We start from the raw sequence: 23,775 nt of genomic DNA, 5'->3' as shown, positions 1-23,775 counted from the left end.
ATAAATGTTTTCCAATTGATGACCAATCATTAAGTATTTAAACTAAATAGTTGTTGCACTTTAATCGAACAATAAATACAAGTATTATATAGAAACAGAGAGAGAGAGAGAGAGACCCATATTGGAAATTTGGATATTTCAATGGGTTGGTTTTCACAAGAATTAGTTTAAATAATAGTAGGTTGATACTGTTAAACGGTTAAACTTATCGAGAGTCAATGTCGGAGTCGTAGATTGCGCAACGCAGAGTGCTTAGAGTTGGAGTTGAATGGGTTCAGATCGTATCGGATCAGGCCAAAAAGGTTTTAAAATTAGTAGAGAAAAATGTTGAGTTTTTTCCTTAATAATAATTTTCGCTTAAATTTGAATTTGTAGTAATTTTCGTTGGAATTTGATTAAATTACTCTATGCAACGTCCACGTCGCATCCACACGTCAGACCTTGGCGCCCCAGGCACGCTTCAGCAGATAGGCGCCCTTCTCGGCAATCATCACGGCCGGTGCATGGGTATTGCCCGCCGTCACCTTGGGCATAATGCTGGTGTCCATCACACGCAGCCCGCGCACACCATGGACTCTCAGCTCGTGATTGACCACCGCCATGGGATCCTGGGAGGGACCCATTTTGCAGGAGCCCGCCTGATGATTCTCCGGCCCGGTGTTCTGACGGACCGCGCACTCCCAGTAGGAATCGCTACCGAAGGTGTGCGACTCACAGCCCTTCACGACGGTCTTGTCCAGCCTCATGCCATACTGCTTCAGGGGCGAGGTCTGAGATAGCCTTATGGCGATTTTAATGCCCTCCACCAGGGTCTTGACATCACGCTCATCCGTCAGATAGTTGGCAAAGATGCGTGGGGGATCCAGGGGATCGGCCGAGCGCAGGGTAATGTAACCACGGGACTTGGGATTGAGTACAGCCGGGAATATCTGTATGGATCGGGAGTTGTTCGAGAGCAGCTCGCCTACCTGTCCGGTGCGGGCACAGCTGGCCAAGTAGCCGCCAAAGTAGAGCTGCAGATCGGGCAGATTGGGGCGATCGGCCCAGCGGGTGGCCATTTTTGCGGTGACATCGGAAATGCCAGTGCCCGACATCAGGCCATCGCGGAAGAGCAAGTACTCCATGGCCGTGGCCCAGTTGAGGGGCGCCGTGTCCGCATCATCGATGAAGAAGTTCGTGAAGTAAGCCACATGATTGTGGAGGTTCTTGCCCACGCCTGGCAGATGATGGACTGGACGGACATTCACCTTTTGCAGATCCTCCTTGGGTCCGACGCCACTCAGCAGCAGAATCTGTGGGGAGTTGACAGCACCACCACTGACGATCACTTCCTTCTTGACAAGGATCTTGCGCATGCTGCCAAACTGATCGCTGACTTCCACGCCCACAACGTTCTTGGTGCCCGGATGGATGAGCACCTTGGTCACGGTGGTGTTCAGCAATATGTGCAGATTGTTGCGCATGCGTGCGGGTCTCAGAAAAGCCCTGGCAGAGCTGTAGCGAATGCCATTCCTAGCCGTCATCTGGGCAATCATGAAGCCTGTCGAGTTCTGTCCGTTTAGATCCTGCACCGCGAAGCCCATCTCCTCGCCGGCCTTCAGCAGGGCATAAGACAGTGGGGATTGTAGGGGAACTTGCCCACGGGCAGCAGACCACCCTTGGCATGAAATTCTGTGCCCACGGCATCCAGTTCGAGATTGTCCTCTGATTTCTTGAAGAACGGCAGCACATCCTGGTAACTCCAGCCCGGATTTCCCTGTGCGGCCCAATCGTCGTAGTCCTCGCGATTGCCGCGTATGTACATCATGCCATTCATCACCGAAGTGCCACCCAGGACCTTGCCACGGGGCCAGTAGCAGCGCTGCTCCATGGAGGACAGGCAGGCCATCCGCTCGGGCTCCGTGTTGTAGCGATAGTCAATGTCACTGCCAATGAAATTCAGGAACATGGAGGGGATCTGTGCACCCACCGGTTCGTCGCCACCTGAAATGAAACGAATAATAGGAATGTGTTTGAGTCGTGAGCAGCCAGAAACCGGTGGATGATTATCCACCCATTTAAAGCCCAAATTTCAATAGCCTTCTGCATCTGGGTGGCATCTCAATTAGATGCTTGCAACATCTGAGGCACGCTTTCGCTTAACCCCTGGGTAATCGATTATAATTTGTATTGCTCCAATCAGCATTCTACTCGAAGAATTTCCGTTTCGAAGAGTCCACGACTCGTAATTAATTAAATCCAATCACAGATGGAATCTTTGATTGTTTTAACCACAGCGTGGGAGCCGAAAGTTGTAGCCGCAAAAATCGCTCACAGGCCAAAGAAATTCAACAAAATAGCAACAAAAAACAATACCAGCTCTGATTCATTGAGTATTAGCGTTATATATGATCCCCACATTGTTCATAACTTGTTCTACGCCGCAAAATGCAAACGAAATAAGAAATAAGAGACAACAATTAGCACCGTCGCAAGACGCATTCTAATTAGCTGGGTATATAACCGCCCAAAGACAATAAACAAGGTAAAAACATCTTCAAATAAATATGGTCTTTAGAAATTCAGTTAACTTTCGATTGCTGAACAACTTGGTGATTTTTTTTGTATAAGAAAGTAACAAATGATTGGCGGTAACATAAACCATTAACATTGACTTTCAACACCGAACAAATATATATTTGCCATATTTAATCTAATCAGAAATGTTTTTTTTTTGGCAGATTGGTTTTTGTGCAATTTTTAAAAGCCAGAAATCAACGTATCGTGAGTTTAATTTAAGATATTAAAACCAAAGACTCAGAACACAAACTCTGCACACAATTAAGCCATTAGCCATCACAATTGAGGGTCATTTCTATTAGTTAATGCAAATCTCTTAAAGCCAAGAACTTGCTTAGTTTGTAGCTCTTTCCGGCATTTATTTTGACATTGACTAAACATTTGATGATGAATTGCATGTCTAATGTCAACCAAGATTAAACCATACTTGGGATGAATATGAGTTTTTGACTTTTTAAAGTATATTTTTTCGAGACAATAAGCCCAGTAATGGCCACAACTAATTGCACTTCAGCCTGGGCCTGGCGGGCAATCATTGTATAAGGTAACGCCAACGCATTGACAACTTTGAAAATGTTTCTCTTTTCTCGAGGGTTTCATTATGCAATTAGTGTAATTAGTGACTGGGCATAAAAGTTGTCACGTACAATAAATAAAATTGAAAAGTACGGTGTAACCCACAAAGTAAGCCAAGCGAAGAGAAGAATGGCTGATAAGGCAAGTCTAGTGGGATTTATGAGAATGTTTTCCCAGCGCTGGAGAGAGGTATTAAGTGATTTTCTAGAGACATGAATAACTAATTAAGTTATTAGTGATGAATGGTGAAAAATTATGATGATTAATGAGTGCTTTTTTGTGTTTAGGCTCTACGCAAAATAGAGACATTTTAAATGTTTTAAAAGAAGATTTGCTAGACTAATGGTTAGATTTTGTGTGAAAAAATTGGTTTCCTAAAAGCATTCCATAAATGATTTAAATGATTCCCTAATGCTAACTCCTAATAACTGGTACTATTAATCCTGTTTTCAATTTAGCAAATTTAATGTAAAATTATTCAGTGCTAAAAAGCCTCTTCAGCAGAGTTTACCGCATATTTGTTTCTAATTAAGGAAAAGTGAATGCCCTGCATAAAATATCACACACACTCGTTCCACCGCATTGTTGATGCATTATAATTCATTCATAAAAAAATGTAAGGCAAAAAAGCAAACAATGATTCCAATGCAAAACAAATGAAGTCAAGCGGAACGTAAGAAACCCCCATGAGGCATTGTAGGGGGCATGCAGCAAGACCAATCCTACATAGAAAGAAGACATTTGCATGGGGAGTGCACTGCCTTGGGGCAGCAAGGGAACGGCTGCTCTAGGTGGCAGTGGCAGCCGCTCGTTTAGTTTACATAATGCTCGTGGCAGAGTTGCGGTTGCCCAAGTCTTAGCTGCTGCTGTTAGGCTTCAATTACTTCTAAACAAATGCCACATAACCGTGCATCTAATTGCCCGTGAGCACACTGCAGTGTGCACAAGTGGCTGGCAACATGTTGCATGCAGCACACACGACACGAAACACAGCTTACCGGCTTCGATCAGCAACACCTTCCACTGGGGCACCTCGGAGAGACGTGAGGCAACCACAGAGCCAGCAGAGCCGCCGCCAATGACAATGAAATCGTACTCGTAGTCCGGCTCCGATCGAAACTGCCAACAAAACGGATTGAATGTGATCTGGTTAGCCACACGTCTTGACCATATATGGATTTGATTGGCTTACCCGCGTGCTGGCCCGTCCGCATGGATCCTCCAGATCGCATTGGGAGCGTATGAAGACCTCGAGAAGGCCCATGAAGAGCATGAAGGCGCTGCCGCCGCAGGTGGAGGCGAGGGTAGGGCCCGTGGGCACCCCCACCAAACAATCGCAGGAGGATGGACTGGTGGACATTGTGATAAGGCTGTGTGGAATGGAGAGAGCAGAAAACGAATGATTTAATTAACGATCTTGAGAAATAATCTGCTTAAAATTATAATTCAATATTTAAATGAATCTTTTTGGTTTGTTTCAATAATTTCCAGTTGATTAAACACAAAGCCAAAGGGCAAAATCATAAATATAATTCCAAATTCCAAATTCCAAAACTTCTGTTTAACCTTGCCGATCCAAGGGGCATGGAGGACAAAGACCAAAAATCATCTAAGTAATGCTCCAGCACTGCAATTAATAAAAGTACCAACCGTGGCAGACAATGGGCGTCGTCGCAGTCGAACAAGTAAAACAAAAGTTGAATAAAACGGAATTAAAATCAGCAAAAGATACTTTTCTGATAGCGCTGGGCATTTGGCAAAAACAAACGGCAACTGCCGCAAGCATCAGAAGCAGCAGCAGCAGCGGCCGCGTTGGCAATTACCAAAAGGCCAAGCCAGACATAGCTCATCATCTTGGTTGGGTCTTAGCTGTTGGCTTTTGTTCAGTCAGCTGCATAGTTTCACATGACCTTAGCCCCGCACGAGGGGCTCTGGCGCTTCTCTTTTCCTATTTGAAATTTCAAAATTACTCGTACTCTTTTGCTGCCCAAAACAGAAGCAATGAGAGATTGAGTAATGTCCATTATAATTATGTCATTTGCAAGGGTTTTTGCTGCTAGCAGCGCGGATGAGATGACCTCTGGGCGGGTGAGATTTGAGTGATTTTTAAGTGAGAGTTTTGGGCGACTGATAAAGTTGCTCAATGTGTCAGGCCACACACACCGTTTCCAGGCATGATAATTAGACAAATTTGTAGTATCGCATGAAATACCAACCCACAAATCAACACATTTTTGGGATGATGCTGACAACGTTTTTGACCCCAATTATATCGAGACTTAGAGCAATCAAATTGCAATTTGCAACAAAACCAAAAGTGGAAAACAAAAAGCCAAAAGACCGAAACTGAAAATGAAACCAAAAAGTCAGAGGCAGAGGCAGAGAATCAACAGAGAAGATCACGCTACAATTGCTACAGTTCGTCTGTTTTGTTTTTGGTTTTGGTGTTCGCATTTGACATTTGAAACACGATTTTTCATTCAATTTGAATGGGTTTTTGGTGTCTTTCTTGTTTTAAAGTTGAAGGATGTCATGAAAGTAAAGCAAAAGCCATAGCAAAGGCAAACTACAGCCAGAGTTCATACGCAACTTGGGCAGAAAGAGGCAGAAAGGCAGTTGACCTCGCAACAAGTTTTCCAGGCTGGCTAAGAAAAACCAAGTACAGGCGAACTTCACAAAAGCCAAAGAAAAACGCGTGCAAAAGTCGTGCAGCAGTCAGAAAATTAAAAGTTGTTCGGGACAAGTTTTTGCCTCAGTTTTGGGGCATGGAAATCTATGGAAAACTTGGGGAAATCCTAAGCAAATGCTGGTGGGAAAATGCGAGTAATTATTCAATTTATTAATGACACTTTTTGTGTCTCTTCGTTGGCCTATTCACACTTCCTTTTTGACAACAATGTTATCTGTGAGTTGTTTTTCTTTTCATAATTATGAACACCTTGTTTTGTATTAACAACTTGATCGGATGTACATAATATCTTGTGCACTGATGCGATGCGTTGCCCGCATGTCGATTATAATCGGAGTTGCAGTTGTCTTCTTGTGGTTTTTGTATTGATATCGCTTGGCATTGTCTTCATTGCTGCCATTGCAGTTGAAGGTTTCTTTGAGCTGCCAGTCAGTCAGCCAAGCAGTCAATCAGTTAGTCAATCAGTCAGTCAGTCAGGCAGTCGGTTTTGTGCTGAGGGGTGTGAACAATACCACAGACAGAGTTGGTTTGGTACCTTCTTTGCCATATGTTTAGCTTTGGTTTCTGAGAGGAGTGGAGGGCGCTTATTAATGTGGGAACTGTGCATTTATTAGAATAATAATCATAAAGTAATGCAATTTATGCGTGCCATGACAAAGGCGCCACATAAAACCATGTGATTATAGTGCGGGGATTGTGTAAGGGCCAACTATCTGCCGCTTTGGAGGGGTGAGATCTTAGGTGTGGGGCGGGCTTCCTACCACCTGTCATAATAATAATAGCTTCCCCATCAAACTCGAAAGCTGTGAGACATTCACGTCATTACTTTAAAGAACTTCATTGGCAGCCATCCATTATTCAATTAAATTGAGATTTAAAAGCGTCACTAAATAATTCACATAATCTCAAGAAATTTCACATCTAATTTGGAGTCAATTTGGAGACCAGCAATTCGCAACTTCCCCTCTGCTCAAAACTGGATAAAAACTATAACAAATTTAATGCTCAAACACATTGCGGCAAATTGTAGTCATTCATTTGGCCAATGGACCTCCAGCTATGAACTGGAACGGGTTTTGATCTGATTTTTGTATAGCTTTTGATCAGCTTTTTTCCATCAAAATCTTAACTGTAAACACTGCGCACAAGAGAAGCAGCAAAAACGTGAGAGAGAGAGGGAGAAAAACCAATAGAGAGATAAAATAAAACACAGACCGTAAAATAAGGTCTTTCACGATCGGGCATCAAATTGACAAGAGCTCTGGCAATGCGTATGAATATATTAACGAAAAGAGCCGAATGCAAAAACGGGTAAAAAGAATGTAAATAGATTTTGAGGTGGTGGAAAAAGTTCATAAATAAAGCGAAACACGTCCGAAATCGTAGGTGCAACATGTTGCCGCCGGTCTTTCACAGAGTGCGGCAATAAATTAACACCAGCAACAACAACAGCACCATCCATCCATCCGTCCTCGGGTGCCCCATGGAGAGGATAACGAGGCTGCAAATGCAAACACAATATTGATGTTACGCAGTGTTCACAGTGTGCTCTGACCATTAGAAAATTGGCCAAGAAATCAAAAGAGTGTGGAGCTCCAGTTGCAGCCCCAAGTTGCAACTACAGCGTGCAACCTGCAACTGTCGACGGCGGCAATTGCATTGGCAATAGGCAGAGAGGAAACTGACTCGCAATGTCTGTCTGTGTCTATTTCTGGCCAACTTGGCCAATGTCTGACTCAAAGTCTGAGGCTGATGTTGCATTTGGTTGTTCCCGCCGTTGCTGCTGCTGCCTCTGCAACCATTGCCGGTCTCTCATGGCTCTTTGGCCATCTCTTGACTTCCTATTTTCACTTTCATTCGTCATGCGCGTGGCGGCAAATAGAAATGCAACAAAACAGCAAAGCAGCTAAATCTACTACTGCCCAAACTGCAGCAAACCCACTTTGGTCTTTTCTTGTAGTTTTTCTTTAGTTTTTCTTGTAGTCTTTTTGTCTCCGTCAACGCGCCATCAACAATGTGCGAATGTTTTGTGTTGTGTGAGAATCTGTTGCTGGTTTTTGCCTCATCGTCGCATGCCTCATAATGGCAATATTTGGTTAATGCACTTTGCTTGATGCTTTATGGCCAACAATGATGGGCTTTAATTTTGTAGAGACTTCCAAGTTATTTATTGGCTAAATTCTAGCAATCCACATGTGCTATTTCCCCGTCTATTGATTGTCTAAAGCTTCATTGTTCGGTAATTCCATTTCAATACCTGATTAAGATCAATAAAACTCGATGGAGAAAAACAATAAAAACGGATCTCGTGTACATCTGCATTGATTGGTAATTGTATTTTTATTTATTTTTCCAGATAATTGCGCATTATCATTTATTTAGATGGCATTGACCGGCACGATTTTCAATGGATATTTCCACTCTCCCAGAAACAGAAACGGAAATACCCCAATACCAAGCAGTGGCTACAATTTTTGTAGAAAATTTCGAAAGCAGCAGCAACAACATAAAATAGAAACACCAAACTGCTTTACATAATTTATTTAAATTTTGTATGTTTTTTGTTTGTGTGGATCCTATGTTGCACGAACTACGTGATTGAATATTTACAACATTTTGTTGCATTTCGCCAAAGAAACAAAAACCAAAAACCGAGTTGCGGCAACTCTGCATGTAATACCCTTGGCGTTGGCCAATTACGTGGCCACAGCCACACAATTAAGTTTCAAGTGAAATTCTGCAATTGCGGTGTGCGCATCATTCGGGCGATTGTCAAAGACTCTCCAGATGAGGCTTTGTGCCTTGATTGATCGCTGGTTACGTGCTGGATAAGGTAAGAAAAAAATCACCAACAGTAACAGCAGCAGCAGCAGCAGCCACAGTCGCAGCTACAGCATCTCTTTGGTGGCCCCCGAGGCGGATGCAAAGCCCAGTCAACGATGTTGTTCGGGAGCTGCCTGTCAACTGGGTTGCCTGCCATTCCATGAGTCTCTGCGATCTCTGCGGGGCCATTCGGGACAGTAACAACACTTTTAGTTTCATTGCTAAATGAGTGAATTTGTTAACAGGGTTTTGTGGTCGCCGCTGCCGTAATTGATGTTTTGCCAAAATTTCTCACGCTTTTCGCAAGGATAGCCGACACCTTAGGGGCTGGCTTTGTGGATTCTCCATAATGATCAGAGATGGTTACTCGCTTCAGCTGTGGTGCAATAGGATAGTCAATAGGATAGATCGTCAATATGCTAATCAATTTCTTATGAAAATTTGTCCCATTTCAAGCATTGTCAACGTCACGTTCCAACGGCTGTCTTTTGGCCTGCAAATGTGCCATAACGAATTGTTAACAAATAAAAGTACAAAAACATTTAAATGGCAAATGGCAGAGGAGAGGCCAAGCAACAGATCGGACACATATAGGAGGCACACAAAAGGAGGCAAGTAAAAGGCAGCGAAGGGGAACCGAACACACTACTCGCCACATCGCCACATGCTGCAGATTGAATGAATGAACGAATGGCCAAAAACCAAAAAAGGGAGCAAAACAACAAAATAACAAACAACAAACAACAGGCAGCAAAAGTCAATCGATGTCTTTGAAGAGGAGCAACAAAAGGCAACTTTTTTCTACCCATTTTGTGTCCGTTGTATTCCAGACGGTTAGAGAGCTGGAGCTGTAGCTGGAGCCCCCGATCGAGATGCGACATAGCGGCGACAGCACGCTCCCAAAACATGGAGACATACAAATTTTTATCTGTTGCTGACATTTGAACATGACTTCAGCTATGGAGCAAGTCCCCGCTCGTGTGCAAATAGTTTTCGTTGGCGTTTTTGAGGTTTTTTCATGTGCCACAGAAAAGAAAGCGCTGCGGGGTCTCCTGGGCGTGGGTGTCAGCCGGTCAAAGCACTCTGCTCTTCATGTTCACTTATATCCATTGCCAATGGCCCCACCGAAACCCCCCTCCGTGGCAACAAATATCAATAACTTTTTATTGAAATGCTCGTTGGCCACTGTTTGCCCTCAATACAAATTTTGATGGATCATCGCCGTCTACTTTAATTTTGCACTCAACAATAAAAGTACAAAATTTGTTATGGTAGAAAATAAGCAACAAATAAAAAGATCTCCCCCAAATGTACATCCAATTTTGATATGCAAATCGAAAAAAAAAGCATCTACACAGCAGACGCATGCCTTTCGAATGCCTCTTTTTGGTTTTAATGAGTTCATGCATAAAATCAGAGCAAAGCGAATGTTAATGTGAAATTCTTTTTGATTTTGCTGAATTTATTGTTTGAGCTTTGATTGCTTTTACTTTGGGCTTTAATCAGCTGACAGATTAGGTGAGTTTTTGGCACTTTCTTTGCTTGACTGGTCATTAGATTATGAAGAAATATTAGCATTTCGTTATCATACTTTAATATTCTATAAAACGAGTATTACTAAGTTCCTTGGGTATTTGGGAATCACTTTTCAGGAAAATGTCATCTTAATATGACCAATATATTTGTATAAATATTGGAAGACTATTCAGCATTACATTTTCGTGGTATTTTTTGAGAGTGTTTGTAATTTCTTAGGGTTTTTGGGAATCACTTTTTGTGGAAATATTTTGATAGCCTTCTGACCAAAATGTTGTTGTTTATTTATTTGCAACAAATTTTGACCCTAATGTGAGTCTTGGTAGAAAATATTTGTATATTCGAAAGTCATGTTAGGGATAACATTTCTTGGCCTCAGAGATAATATGCATTCATTTCCTGTAATATAAATAATTCATGAATACATTTATAAAGATTTTGGTCGCCTTTTCACCTCATAATCAATGGACCAACTTTACTTAAGTTTAAAAACTCTTAGAAAATCTAAGCTGATTTCCTCCATTGATGGACTTGGAAAAGAAAAGCCAGCTAATAACGGATATTTCCATTCATTTTTATTCAAAAGTGAATTTTACCCACCATATATAAGCGTAATACGCGGGCTTCCGTCGAATACAAATGAGGTGGAAATAAAACAGAGGCTGGTTTTGTGGTGGGGCGACGAAACCGGGCTAATTTCCTATTACACTGTAATGATCGTTTAATGAACTGGCTACGTGAAACACCCTAATAAGTGAGGCTGTGGCACAGAGAAACAAAGAGGCACAGTACGAATAATACGCCATGTAATTGAGCACAAAAATCGAACAGATTAGTGATCATATGGAAGGCAAAGCCAGACAATGGGTGACCGATTTGATGTGTGTGGAAAAAGAAACCAGTAACTAAAATTAGAAACGTGTCTAGAGGCAGAAAAATCGTGAGACCTATACAGACGGCAAACAAAACGAATCGAATTGGAATTGGAGCTATTGCAAAAAAAAAGTAATACAAAAAATGCAACTCAATTTATCGCCATGAGGCATCAGAAGACCAACAAACTCTCTGCTGAAGTTCCGTTTCTTGGACTTATGACAATGGTAAAATTTCCAGCAGTCCAAGAGGCTGTCCAAAACAGTTTTCGTTGAGCTTCCTCAATGCCTAAAACGGACATGGCCGAAACACAGCAGAAAATCAGCGAAATAAAAGAAAAACTCAGGTTCCAGGCGATTGCATCAACTTACGGTCGGTCTATGTCGGTTCGGGTTTCCTTTTCAGTTTGTTAATTTTTGGAAAAATTTAATTATTTATTCCTTATTGAAAACAGAAATGCCTCTCAGCAAATTGCTCAATGGCTCAATGGCATGGAGATGATAAAAACGAACTGTTCGACTCGACTCGTAAAAAATGCACAACTGTGAACAATTTATTTAAACGTTTCTTGTTGCAGTTTTTTTTTCTTTTATGTTTCTTTATCTTTTCTCGGACACAACACAAAGACACTCACGAGTACAACGGATTTGTTGGGTTGCCTTCTAGGGTTTTTTAGTATTCCCTCTTCTTTTTAGCACTGGGTCTCGTTTTAACCTGTTTTGAACTGCGCGCAGACGCAGACCGTTACCGACTCAGCCTCTGGCCGGCGAGTGCGAGGCTTTTTAAGCTTTCCAAAAGCCGCGCGCCACTGCGGCGAGCTTTGGTCTTAACGAAGGTTACATTTGACGAAACGAAAGCTTAAACCTCGATAGCAAGCTTGCTAGCGCGCTCTTTCGTTAAGTTTAGCTTTATAGAATTTGAAATGAGAGTTGAGTTGAGAGAGACTTCATTATATTCTAGAAAACTCATTAAAATTCTCTAAAATACAGTGAATATAATTTATCCAAGAATTCTCATTTAAAAGCATTGTTATTTGATGACTCATACAGCTTTGGTAGTGTTGTAAAACTCATCATAATGTCAGTCACCCCCATGTGGCTCTAAGACGTCACAGGTTTCTTCAACCCTCGCTCTCAGATACAGCACACAACCCACACAAAAAGCCCTCACTCCGCGGAGAGCGCCTGCGCCGGTTTAACGATTTCCAAGCGGACCTAACAGAGGCAAAGTAAATTACCTCTGTGTGGAACTACGCTGCAGTATTGTTGTTTTCGCCAAGCTGGGACATTGAAAGTGTTAAAATATTTGCAAAGGTTTTGATAAAAAAGTAAGATAATAAAATAAAATAATACTAGATGATAAACACTTCCTATTTAAGAGTTGAAAGCTACCAAAAAGTAAAGGGAAGCTGTAGAAAAGAAGATGCATGTATGCTTTGAAGAAAAACAAATAGATAAGAAAATTCTTGGTGTGCATCAATATATGGTATTAACGTTAATGGAATATAACTTTAAATGTGATTTTCCATAAGAAAATTATTGAAATTAATCTTGACTTATACAAAATACGAAGAAAAAGTAAAACCCAGTGAGTAACGAATTTCGCATACAAGTTTTGCGGGGGCTGTGATGATTCATGCGTGCACCCCCAGGCCCAGACGAGAGCACCCATATAACGCGTGTGTGTATGGTGGGGAGGGCATCTTCTCCCACTCTCTCGGTTTCTCTCTCTCAAGTAATGCAAATAACAACAAAACCCAACCATCATCAGCTATACCTGGCAGCTGCTAGCCACCTACTGCCGATGAAAAGAGCATACATTTGTGCGCAAAATCGATGTACGAAAAATTTTCACGTGCCACAGAAAGTTGCAAGAGAAACACTTAAAGCCAGTCCATACAAAAAAGTTTTCTTACTGAACTTTTCTTCTAACAAATTGTGACTAATTGTTATTCCACACAGCTACGCAGGAACTTCCAGAAGGAAGAACAATCTGAGAGAGGCTCAAGCCGAACCCGAATCCATTAAAAATGGCTGAAGAGTATATACCAGATGTCAGCATGATGGACACAAGTAAGTAACATATTGCAACTTTATTTGTGGGGTTTCCTTTCAAAGCTTCTCATTACCCAAGTTCCTTTAAGAGTTGTGTGATGTTTTTGACAACTTTTTCGATTGTAATGAATAATTAAATGAGGAAGGGAAAGGGAGGAAACTTGGTTGATGTAACCATTTTTGTTGGGTTTTCTGTTGGCACTCATATATGTGTAGGTGTAGTATTTCTCTAATTTCTTTTCTAACTTTTTTGTTTTATTTTCTTGTAGTTGTGCCCGCCATATTGGGACTGACGGCAGCTGCAGTCCTGTCGTCGGTGGCCTGCATCTGTGCCAAACAGATGCGCATTCGGAACAAGAAGCAGAACCATCATGATGCCTCGTTCCCATTTCAACCGACCCGACGGCCGACTGCAGTTCGTTCGCCCAGCGGCCAGCCACCACATTATCTGAAGAAGTCTCCATCGCCAACGAACGGCAAGCAGATGGGTTTGCTCTCTCCCATGCAGGACCAGTCGACTTCACCTATCGCACCACCGAATATGAAATACACCGAGGAGGATGAAGTACCCATGCAGCAGGACCAACAGCAGCAACAGCAGCAGATGGGAAACAAGCTAACGGTTGTGGATGGGAACGGGATGAAGCAGTCGCTCCACAATCATCACCACTCGCCGGTGGAGACCATTGCCAATGGGAATGTGACAATCACTTTGGACGACCAGGCACTGACCAACGGAAAAGAGCTGGTGGTGACCGATCAGTATGGAAAACTGGGAACCATATACTTCAAGTTACGCTATCTGGCCGAAAGGAATGCCCTGATGGTCTCGATCATTCGCTGCCGTGGATTGCCCTGCAAGGGCGGATCGGGGGGCACTGGCGACATACCCACTGGCATGAACGGACGCACACAGGCGGCCACCGATCCCTATGTGAAGCTGCAACTGTTGCCCGACAAGCAGCACAAGGTGAAGACCCGCGTGGTGCGCAATACGCGGAATCCAGTGTACGACGAGGACTTTACCTTCTACGGCCTGAACATCAATGATCTGCAGAACATGTCGCTGCACTTTGTCATACTTAGCTTCGATCGGTATTCGCGGGACGATGTGATTGGCGAGGTGGTCTGCCCCTTGACCTCCATTGAGATCGGTGACATTTCCAAGGAGGCCCTCTCTATCAGCAAGGAGATCCAGCCGCGCAGCTTGAAGATACGTGCCCAGGGACGAGGCGAGCTCTTGATCTCTCTCTGCTGGCAGCCGGCTGCTGGACGTCTGACTGTGGTGTTGCTCAAGGCCCGGAATTTGCCACGCATGGATGTCACAGGTCTGGCAGATCCCTATGTGAAGATCTATCTATTGTATAATGGTCAGCGCATTGCCAAGAAGAAGACGCACGTGAAGAAGCGCACTCTAAGTCCAGTATTCAATGAGAGTTTCGCATTTGATATTCCCGCTGCAGAGGTGAGTCAGAAAATACACCCAAATGGGGAGGGGAGAGTTTTACTCTACTCTAAATATGTTTATGTATTTTTGTTGACATTCCAGGGCACTGGCGCCAGTCTGGAGGGCGTCTCATTGGAGCTGATGCTACTTGACTGGGATCGCGTGACCAAGAATGAGGTAAGTTCAGGGTTAAGGTTAGTCACTGACTAATGTCACACTAATTGGTTGGTTGTTGGCATTGTTTAGGTCATTGGTCGCCTGGAGTTGGGTGGACCCACATCCAGCAGCACAGCCCTGAACCACTGGAACGAGGTGTGCAATTCCCCACGCCGTCAGATTGCCGAGTGGCACAAACTGAATGAGTAAATGAGATGCGTGCAACCAACCACCCAGCCTGAAACGAGTGCAGCCCCGGCGCTGGCGCCACTTTCGGAGTAGAGAAGTGAGGAGAAGCAGGGAAAACGGAGGCGAGAGTCATACGATTCATGAGTATGAGCTCGTTGGCTATTCATTTATGATTCGTTTTCTATATAGCGTATAATTTTATATATTCTCTTTTTTTTTGTTACGAATTTTGTTCCCTTCAAGTCGCTTAAGTTTGTATGCAAGGCATACACCCAAGAAGAGATGGAGCGGAATTATAATATTACCAAAGCCCAAAGCCCAAAGCTCCTAAGTAAATTAAATGTATTAGAAAATGTTTAGGACATAAAAATGCATGTAACTGTAAGATATTTCCAGGACATCGTAATAAATATATATATATGAAGGAAACAGGTTAACCTACGTATAATGGACACCGGTTATGTTGCTGTATAGAACACGAACTCACCGCTTTGTAAACCTCGATTCCTTGCTATTGTTTTCCATATCAATCAAATGAAGAATACCCATTAAATGTGCCCACCATGAAGACATTTGCATTGAGCAACTAAATTTGATTTTCATGCTAAGAAATATTAAACCCAGGCATATACATATGTATAATATATTTATGATATAATACCCCTAACTCTTAAGCATAAATCTTTGTGTTTTGTTCTCACTGTTCTTTTTTTTGCCGGCTTTCTGTTCAATTGTAAAGAAAAAATGATCCGAAGCACACAGCAAAAATCAGCAATGCACTGACAGAAAGCTCTCGAAGTGTGTCCAGATGGTAGATCCAAGAAAAAATGCTTACTGCTTAACAATTTATACGTACATATTCGTAACAAATGAAAAGATTAATGATTAAAATAGATGATGAAACCTAATTGAATCTAGAGACGAACACGCAGCTGAATGCTTGGCACCAAAAAGATACAAAAATCCACACACCCACAACAAACAAAAATCGAAGGAAATTCACAAAGAGAAACCAACAACATATTACGATACAATATTTTAAGCAAAAAACATAGGACATGTAGAAGCAAAAATATACTTATAACCTACATATGTACTCTAGAGTACACAATCCACGAATAGCTCAACAAAACCGAACTCAATAATCACTCGAATGTGTATCTAGTGGCATTATTTATAATGATCCCATCGCACATACACAAAAGATGAAAAAGCATAGCTTGAAGAAAATGCAACAGACTCTCACTCACACATTATCCAGCGTACTGAATGCAAATTATGAAATAATACTACCTATAATAAATAGATCTTTACAGACATCAGGCTGCGCTTCTACGTCTATTTTGTAAGATGAATGTTAGAGCATGAAACCACAATTACGATATCCCATTCTCGTATACATAAAGATATTCATACAACTCAAACTTTGTGTCCATTCAAAACTTCAATTCGTCTAAACGGGAAAAGAAAACAATAATTAATGGTGGCATTAACCAATTCATATGTCATGGAACACACCAACTTATATATGAAATGTGTATAATTCTACATTATATGTAATAGTAATTGTAAGCAAAACAAACATCAAATGGTTAATTTCAGTAAATAAAAAACATATTATACAAACTACAATTGAGTTGCGTATTGTAATCAGTTCAGGTATTTTCCCATTTACCAATGATTTATATGTTTGGGAGCATATATTATACATGCTATACATATGTACATATGCATTTTCTCTACTGATAACAAACAGATTCCATTTCAAGACGCGTTCTCATCTCTTCTTATCAGTTCGCTTTTAGCTACCGTCTTGATCGGTCCAATAATAGGCAATATTATTGCCTGTTGATTTTTTATAGCATTTATTTTAGATAAAGCTACGATATCTGAGATTTCTGCCATGACATTGATCAAAGTTTTGGCATTTATGTGTTTGTTAGGTAAGGCCTGGAATATTGGAAAGTGTTTATGAACATCTTGAGTTGTCTTCTTGAATACCAAAGGTTATCATTATGTGGTTAATGGCAGCTGGCAAATATGTACTTAAATAATTGCCATTGGTAGAGGGGAGTTTTCAACGAAGGAAATTATGTTATATTCTTTTTCTTTCAAGGATTGACGCTCGGTTTTCAATGCATCACAAAAACTAAAGTACCCTTGCGGGACACTCAGATATGCAATGGAATTATTGACTGCGTGGATAAAAGCGACGAAATGTTTGAGCTTTGCTACAACAGAACATGCAATGAGGAGCATTTCTTCCGTTGTACTTACGGCGGCTGCTTGGAAGCAACGAGAAAATGTGATAATACCATTGACTGCTGGGATTCCAGCGATGAAAATAAATTGACTTGCGAGGAGGATACAGACATGTGGTACCAACTGTACGATGACTTACAGGGAGACTGCGAGTGAGTCGGTTTGGGGGTCTATACGCGTGCGGCAAAACAAAAATCTAATTATGAATGATTTCAGTGACCAATTCAATTGCGAGGAGATGTGCTTGGAGTGGAGTCAGGTGTGTGATGGCCAGATCGATTGTAAGGATGGCCGGGATGAGAATATCACTCTGTGTGCCACCATCGACTGTCCGTATCCAGCATTCAGGTGCCTCTATGGGGGTTGCATAAGTGCCGCTGCCTTGTGCAACCACATTCCAGATTGCTTTGATGGCTCTGATGAGCTGCCTGGCATATGCCTCCACACTATGGGTCAACATCCACCGCTAGTAGCTGACAGTCCGCAGGCAAAATCACAGGTCTGGGAGGTGAGGCATTGCAGGCTAGAGGATCCATCGGGAGCCCTGATTGCGGAGAACTATGTAGGCAGCACCACCTACCGCAGCAATGCGACGGTGCGTGACCAGGCCGTTGTGACTCTCAGTTGTGGCCACGGGCATGGTCTGATCGGTGAACCAAAGAACATTTGCGATGGCGATATCTGGCGATACGAGCTGGCTAAATGCGTGCCCCAGTGCCAACACACAGGCACTATCCTGCACAAGGGGCAGTGTACCCACCAAGGACGCCTTATTGACTGTGATCAGGCCTTGCTGCCAATGGATACCCAAATGGTGGTGACCTGCGCCTCAGGTTATGAGGCGCATGAGAAGCCCGGTGTGCAAGTGTGCCAAGGCAATGGCAATTGGGTCGTGGAGGAGGAGCTGCCCAAATGCGAACCCATCTGTGGTGTGTGGAAATTGAAAGACCAGGAACACGAGCAGAAATCCGACCCATGGATGGCTAGCATTTTTCAGCGCAGCCGTGAGCCTTTCTATGAGTATCGATGCGTGGCCACAATTTTGTCACATTACGTACTGGTGACATCGGAACAATGCTTTAGAAACAAACCGATCAAAGGTGCTCCATCCACAGAGCCAGTACTCTATGCAGTGGCCGAGGGCCAGGTGTACGGGACTACCTTCTGGGCAAACGAGGAGCATGGCTACAAGCTGCACAACGTGTCTTACATACACAATGTCACGTAGGAGAGGAGAACCTTTGATTGAATGACTTGTAACTCTCTGATCTTTCAGGCGCAGTAATGGGAGAGCAGTTAGTGCCTTGGCTTTAGTGCACTTGATCCAACCCCTGGAGTTTAATGTGCGAGTGCGTCCCATTTGTCTGACTAACGATGTGCCCAGAAAATGGCAGACCAATGGAGATTTCTCTGACGTTCCAGTGGGGAAGCCAATCGTACAGCTCCAAAAATCCAATCGATACGAACTTGCACAGATATATGCCAGCCAAACGGATAAGTATCACATCAGTGCCTTCATCGAACCCATACGAAATGATATAGCCAAGTGCCAAGAGAGTGGAAACATTTAATTCACTTTATTATGGGTTGCGTTTTCGTGGTTAATCAGAAATCAATGTACATTCAACAGAAGGAAACACACACCTACTATTGACAATTATACTCGTGTATTGTATGTATGTTTAGGCATTTGTATTGGGTACCCATCGGTCATCATTCACTATTCACCGATCGGAATGCCACAAAAATGTTTAATGTTTCTATTTAATTAATAGTTCCAATTTCAATTCGCTATTCACTTTGCTGCTGCCTGGATCCATTCATTACATTGAGATTGCATTCTGGAGTTAAACACTATCTATTATAGGTTATTTGTTGTTAAATTTAATTTTAAATTTAAATTACAATTACTTTATTTAATATTAATAATACATTACATTTGATGTTGCTATACTCGTACTTTAGATTTAGCTTTTAGTTTTGTTCTCTGCCATTTAGTATGAAAATTTATAGGACACATTCAGTTTGCTTAGTAACTGCTGTAAAAACGTTCTTTAAAATGTAATCTTCTCTCGCATCTATGTGGTTTTGGGGTTGGTTTTCTTCTTTTAATTTTGATCACTTCAGTCTTTCCAAAAAGTATTACAACATCTCTATTTTCTTTTTGCAATTGCCAACATATAATTAGAAAATGTATTAGTTCTTTCAAAATAGTTTCTGTTTCTTGTATCTATCGCATAGTTCCATCTATAGTTGTAAACACGTTTGATTTTCGTGAATTTGTGTGTTGTTTTCTGTGCTCTTATATACTTACATACATGTGTATGTATGTATGTACTCGTATGTCTGTAGGAAAGGTTTCTTTCAGAAATCTTTCTGTATTCAATACACGGATACACCTAAACAAATATATATTTATGTATAGTACTATATTTGAATGTAAATTACGTTTTGGAATAAGTATCCTTTAGGTTCTATATATATGTACATATATATCGGTTTTAGTTTGCAGCTTCTATTTGATTCAAGACTGCGAGATCCGTTTGTGCATTCGAATATAAATACATTTCCCTTCAATTCTTTAAAGTATTTACAAGTTCTGCAAACGACGAGGTTTGTCTGTGGGAAAGAGAACCAAGATTTGGATGGTTTAAAGGATTCAGGGTCCACATGTGTACATCGTTTTCAGAGTCGGGACATTGTATAAACTTAGGTATGGACGGTGTTATTCAAACAAGAATACGTATCGTTGGCCATTTACAGTGTGTGCTTATCCCAAACTGAAACTTAAACAAAACATAAGATCTATTTAGATGTAGATGTAAGCTAAGCTACAAATTAATACTGTACAGGAATGCACGCCTCGTCAAATGATACAATTAATGATAGCAATGTGGATAATTACCAAACTTAAAAGTAGGACCCTAGCTACCCTTTCTCCTTGCCCGGACCCACACTCACGCCCAAAGATGCTCCCCAGCCATCAGACCCGCCGGCTGGTGCGCATAGTTGCGGATCTGATGCAGCGAGATCAGCTGGTTGGGGAACGCATTCGCATTGTTCTGGTTGACATTCTTATTGGGGAAACTGATGGCATCGTAGAGATAGGGTCGCTGGGCCATCGGATGGTGGCTCAGCGAGTTCAAGTGCGGCGGCATTGAGTTGATCGGCGTAAAGGCCGAATTGCTGGTGGATTTCGTTAGGGATGCTGCATCATATGGACCCACAGCACTGGGTGTGGACACTGTTTGCAACAAAGAGAAATGTATGATGGAATGCTTTCAAGAAATCCCAGTTAAGAAAGAAGACTGTGGGACTTACCTATATCCTCCCTCACCGGGTCGGGCATGCGATGATGCGGCTGCAACTCTGGTCCATGGCCATTGCTTTGGGCACTGTTTGGTGCCGTCGGCTGGACATAGTGCCCCTCCATGCTGTGCTGCGGTGGCGGCTGCTGCTGCTGCTGCGGATGATGATGGTGCGGGGGCTGTTGCTGTTGCTGCTGTTGTTGTGGCGGGACATGTTGCTGCGGTGGAACTCCGTGCTGCGGATGATGGTGATGCGTCTGATGCTGCTGCTGCTGTTGTTGCTGTTGCTGCTGCTGCTGTTGTTGCTGCTGCTGCTGCTGTTGCTGTTGTTGTTGCTGCTGCTGCTGTTGCTGCTGGTGCATCACTTCCATGGCATTGGCAGCGGCGGCCGAGTCAGGACTCACCTTTGGCCAGTAGCTGCTCTCGCTGGGAGCTATCGAAACCGGTGGCAGTCCCAAATTATTGCGTTGGTGCTGGGCAGGATTGCTGGCCGTTGGCGGCCCCGAAGATCCCGCTCCTGAGCTGCCCGCGGCGGCTGCAGCAGCTGCGGCAGCAATGGCTGCTGCACTTCCCGGCACAATCGGTGGCCTTTTGTCGGTGCGCTCCGCATGCTTCTGCATGTGCTTCGTCAGGTAGGTCTCCTGGGTGTACGACTTGCCGCAGTACTGGCAAATGTGCGTCTTCAGATGCTTGGACTCCTTGTGCTTGGGTATGTGCTCCAGCAGCGAGGGCTCGTCCGAGAAGCACTTGTAGCAGGAGTTGCACTTAAACGGCTTGTCCGTCTGATGGCAGCGCGAGTGCGACTGCAGATTGGAGAGCTGGGAGAAAGCCTTCTGGCAGCCGGGATGCCGGCACTTGTACGGCTTGTCGCCCGTGTGGGTCCGTATGTGCTGCTGCAGGTGCGACAATTGGGTGAACTTTCGCTGACAGATCTCGCAACGGTACGGCTTGATGCCCAAATGGATTCGCGTGTGCTGCGACAGATACGACGAGTTGGCAAAGGCCTTTGAGCACTGGGTGCACTTGTACGGCTTGGCCTCCCTCATATGAATCTGCGTGTGCAGCTGTAGATCCGCCTTGGAGCTGAAGATCTGTAAAAATCAGTGAAAAAGGTTAAGTTATGGGGAAATGATAGCAGAGTCAGGGAATATTGTTGCTGTTTGCTGGAGAGTTTAAATTCTTAATACTCGAAAATCCCTATTTAAAATAGGGTTTTTCCCTCCCATCACCTTCGTATCCTTCACATCCATTTGCGTCATATGATGAGGCGAACTGGTGGAGGAGGAGATGCCATTACCAGGAGCCGTACCTGTGGGTACAACTCCTCCTCCGCTTATGACTGGTGCTCCAGGAACTCCTGCCACTCCTGCCACTCCTGCCACTGGCACGCCGCCTGTGTTCTGACCATTCCTCTCATTGATGGTAGCATTCTGCATCCGGATGCCGCCATTGTCCACACTATTGCTGGTCACGATGATGTGTTGATTCGGATTGGGATAGATGCGGGACTTGCGACCACGTGTGGATCCCGTGGGAGCACTCCCAGTGGCCGTGGAGCTTCCGCCACCGCTGCTGCTGCTCACGACGGCATCGTTCACGTGCTTTTGGCTGTTGGAGCCCGTCACTGCGGAGGAGGGCACACCACTGCTCTCCAAAGTGGTTATGCTCGGTTTTGGCTGCTGCACCAGTGGCTCCACTCCACCACCGCTCAGGTGGTATTGATGCTGTTGCTGCTGGTGTTGTTGCTGGTGCTGCTGCTGCTGCTGCGGTGGAGGTTGATGGTGGGGCTGGTGTGGCTGTTGGCTATAGCTGAGAACGGAGCTCCTCAAGTCGGCCGTATTGGAGAACACGCTAAGTGGCCCCAAGGCCACGCGCTCATTCAAACTGTTTCGCAGATGATCAATGGATCTATGAACCGCATGAGAGTAGTCTCCGCCAGCGGGTGGTATCTCCCCAATTAGCGGGGAATTGTGATGGTAATCGAGGCCCCCTCCAATGGGCCGATATTCTATTAGACGTCCTTCCATTTCACTTCTTATTTGATCACTTTTCTTTTGGTTGAAACTGATGTCTTTTTAATTAATTGTCTAATCACTTATGATAACTGCAAAAAGATTTCACTTTAAACAGTTGTAACATTTTTAGTATACTTCATATCGAAGCATTTTTATACCCGGTACTCGAAGAGTAAATAGGGTATATTGTATTTGTGCACAAAGTGAATGTATGTAACGCACAGAAGGAAACGTTTCCGACCCCATAAAGTATATATATTCTTGATCAGCATCAATAGCCGAGTCGATTGAGCCATGTCTGTCTGTCCGTCCGTCCGTCTGTCCGTCTGTCCGTCTTGTTTGTCGGCTAGTTCTCAGAGTGGCTAGAGCCACCAAATTTTGGCTCCAGACTGCTGTATGCTCACACTGAAACCAGTGTATTTCAAAAATGAGCCACGCCCCCTTCCGCCTCCGCAAAAGGGGGGAAACCTCCCAAATCGACAATTTTGAAGATAGCAGAAAACTAAAAACGCCATTCCGTAGGGAATGACCATATCTATCAGATCACCAATTGGGATCCGATTGGACCATTATTATAGCCAGAATGATTAATTTGCAGTAGCTAAACTCAGCAACGCATCTTCTTCATCACCCCCCTTTTTACTGACAATTCCAGAGACCGATAATCAAAGTGCTAGACACAATAAATGTACATCCGATTTGCAAGTAGGAGAGCGAGTCATAATCCACCAACACCAAGAATCCAATTGTCTTTCCTATTCACTCATATAAGGAAAGAAGAACGAGAGAGCTCAGTCTTGTGTTGTTTTTACAGTTACTTTGCTATCTCACTCTCACACGAAAACCAGAGAAAAGCAAAAAGAAGAAACGGCGCATTATGATGGTTTCTGTATAACAAATCTTAAATGTAACTCCCTTTACAATTTCCGAGTCAAAAGTAGGAGAGCGAGCCAAAAGCCACCAACACCAAGAATCCAATTGTCTTTCCTATTCACTCATACAAGGCAAGAAGAACGCCAGAGTTCAGTCTCGCATTGTTTCGCCGTTACTATGCTCTCTCGCTCTCACACGAAAACCAGAAACAACCAAAAAGAAGAAACGGCGCATTATGATGGCTTCTGTATAACAAATCTTAAATGTAACTCTATTCAAAATTTACACATTTTTCTAAGCATTTTCCGAACGAGATCACGTGAAAGAAATCTTTTCCGGGACGATTTATATCATTTTGATTCAAGCCTGCACTCCAGCAGCGCATCTTCTTCTTCTCTCCCCTTTTTACTGACAA

General features: G+C 43.2%; 4 protein-coding genes across 4 annotated transcripts in view; 2 read left to right on the top strand and 2 right to left on the bottom strand.

Annotated features, from left to right (window-relative positions):
* Window positions 1-36: 36 nt before the first annotated feature.
* LOC117898891 (glucose dehydrogenase [FAD, quinone]) lies at window positions 37-11,800 on the bottom strand. Its single transcript, XM_034808573.1, is given in 5 exon segments — window positions 37-1,621; window positions 1,624-1,983; window positions 4,134-4,254; window positions 4,328-4,505; window positions 11,432-11,800. Coding segments are annotated over 4 exon segments (1,836 nt in total). The 5' UTR covers window positions 4,496-4,505; window positions 11,432-11,800; the 3' UTR covers window positions 37-434.
* A 458-nt stretch (window positions 11,801-12,258) lies between these two features.
* Window positions 12,259-15,888, top strand: LOC117898893 (synaptotagmin-4). Its single transcript, XM_034808576.1, has 5 exons — window positions 12,259-12,383; window positions 13,018-13,128; window positions 13,380-14,575; window positions 14,660-14,734; window positions 14,804-15,888. The coding sequence occupies exons 2-5, from the start codon at window positions 13,086-13,088 to the stop codon at window positions 14,921-14,923; spliced, it is 1,434 nt and encodes a 477-aa protein (XP_034664467.1). The 5' UTR covers window positions 12,259-12,383; window positions 13,018-13,085; the 3' UTR covers window positions 14,924-15,888.
* A 902-nt stretch (window positions 15,889-16,790) lies between these two features.
* LOC117898892 (modular serine protease-like) lies at window positions 16,791-19,124 on the top strand. The gene is made up of 4 exons (XM_034808574.1): window positions 16,791-16,845; window positions 17,019-17,316; window positions 17,381-18,388; window positions 18,441-19,124. The coding sequence occupies exons 1-4, from the start codon at window positions 16,806-16,808 to the stop codon at window positions 18,733-18,735; spliced, it is 1,641 nt and encodes a 546-aa protein (XP_034664465.1). The 5' UTR covers window positions 16,791-16,805; the 3' UTR covers window positions 18,736-19,124.
* A 258-nt stretch (window positions 19,125-19,382) lies between these two features.
* LOC117898888 (zinc finger protein rotund) overlaps window positions 19,383-23,775 on the bottom strand; it is a 37,499-nt gene continuing 33,106 nt past the window's right edge. Inside the window, 3 exon segments of the mRNA XM_034808571.1 lie at window positions 19,383-20,133; window positions 20,136-20,408; window positions 20,486-21,563. Coding sequence (XP_034664462.1) covers window positions 20,093-20,133; window positions 20,136-20,408; window positions 20,486-21,563 — 1,392 coding nt within the window. The 3' untranslated portion in view covers window positions 19,383-20,092.

The sequence above is a fragment of the Drosophila subobscura genome, chromosome O, assembly GCF_008121235.1.
Source record: "Drosophila subobscura isolate 14011-0131.10 chromosome O, UCBerk_Dsub_1.0, whole genome shotgun sequence".
NCBI classification, from domain to species: domain Eukaryota; kingdom Metazoa; phylum Arthropoda; class Insecta; order Diptera; family Drosophilidae; genus Drosophila; species Drosophila subobscura.
The sequence above is the reverse complement of the archived record's forward strand: the minus strand, read 5'-3'. Positions and strand labels throughout refer to the sequence as shown.

Coding starts and splice junctions, on each gene's coding strand:
- LOC117898893 (XM_034808576.1), top strand. CDS start 13,086: ATGGCTGAAGAGTATATACCAGATGTCAGCATGATGGACACAA. Junction 14,576..14,659: donor TTGATATTCCCGCTGCAGAG/GTGAGTCAGAAA, acceptor TTGACATTCCAG/GGCACTGGCGCCAGTCTGGA. Junction 14,735..14,803: donor ATCGCGTGACCAAGAATGAG/GTAAGTTCAGGG, acceptor GGCATTGTTTAG/GTCATTGGTCGCCTGGAGTT.
- LOC117898892 (XM_034808574.1), top strand. CDS start 16,806: ATGACATTGATCAAAGTTTTGGCATTTATGTGTTTGTTAG. Junction 16,846..17,018: donor GGCATTTATGTGTTTGTTAG/GTAAGGCCTGGA, acceptor TTTTCTTTCAAG/GATTGACGCTCGGTTTTCAA. Junction 18,389..18,440: donor TCTTACATACACAATGTCAC/GTAGGAGAGGAG, acceptor CTGATCTTTCAG/GCGCAGTAATGGGAGAGCAG.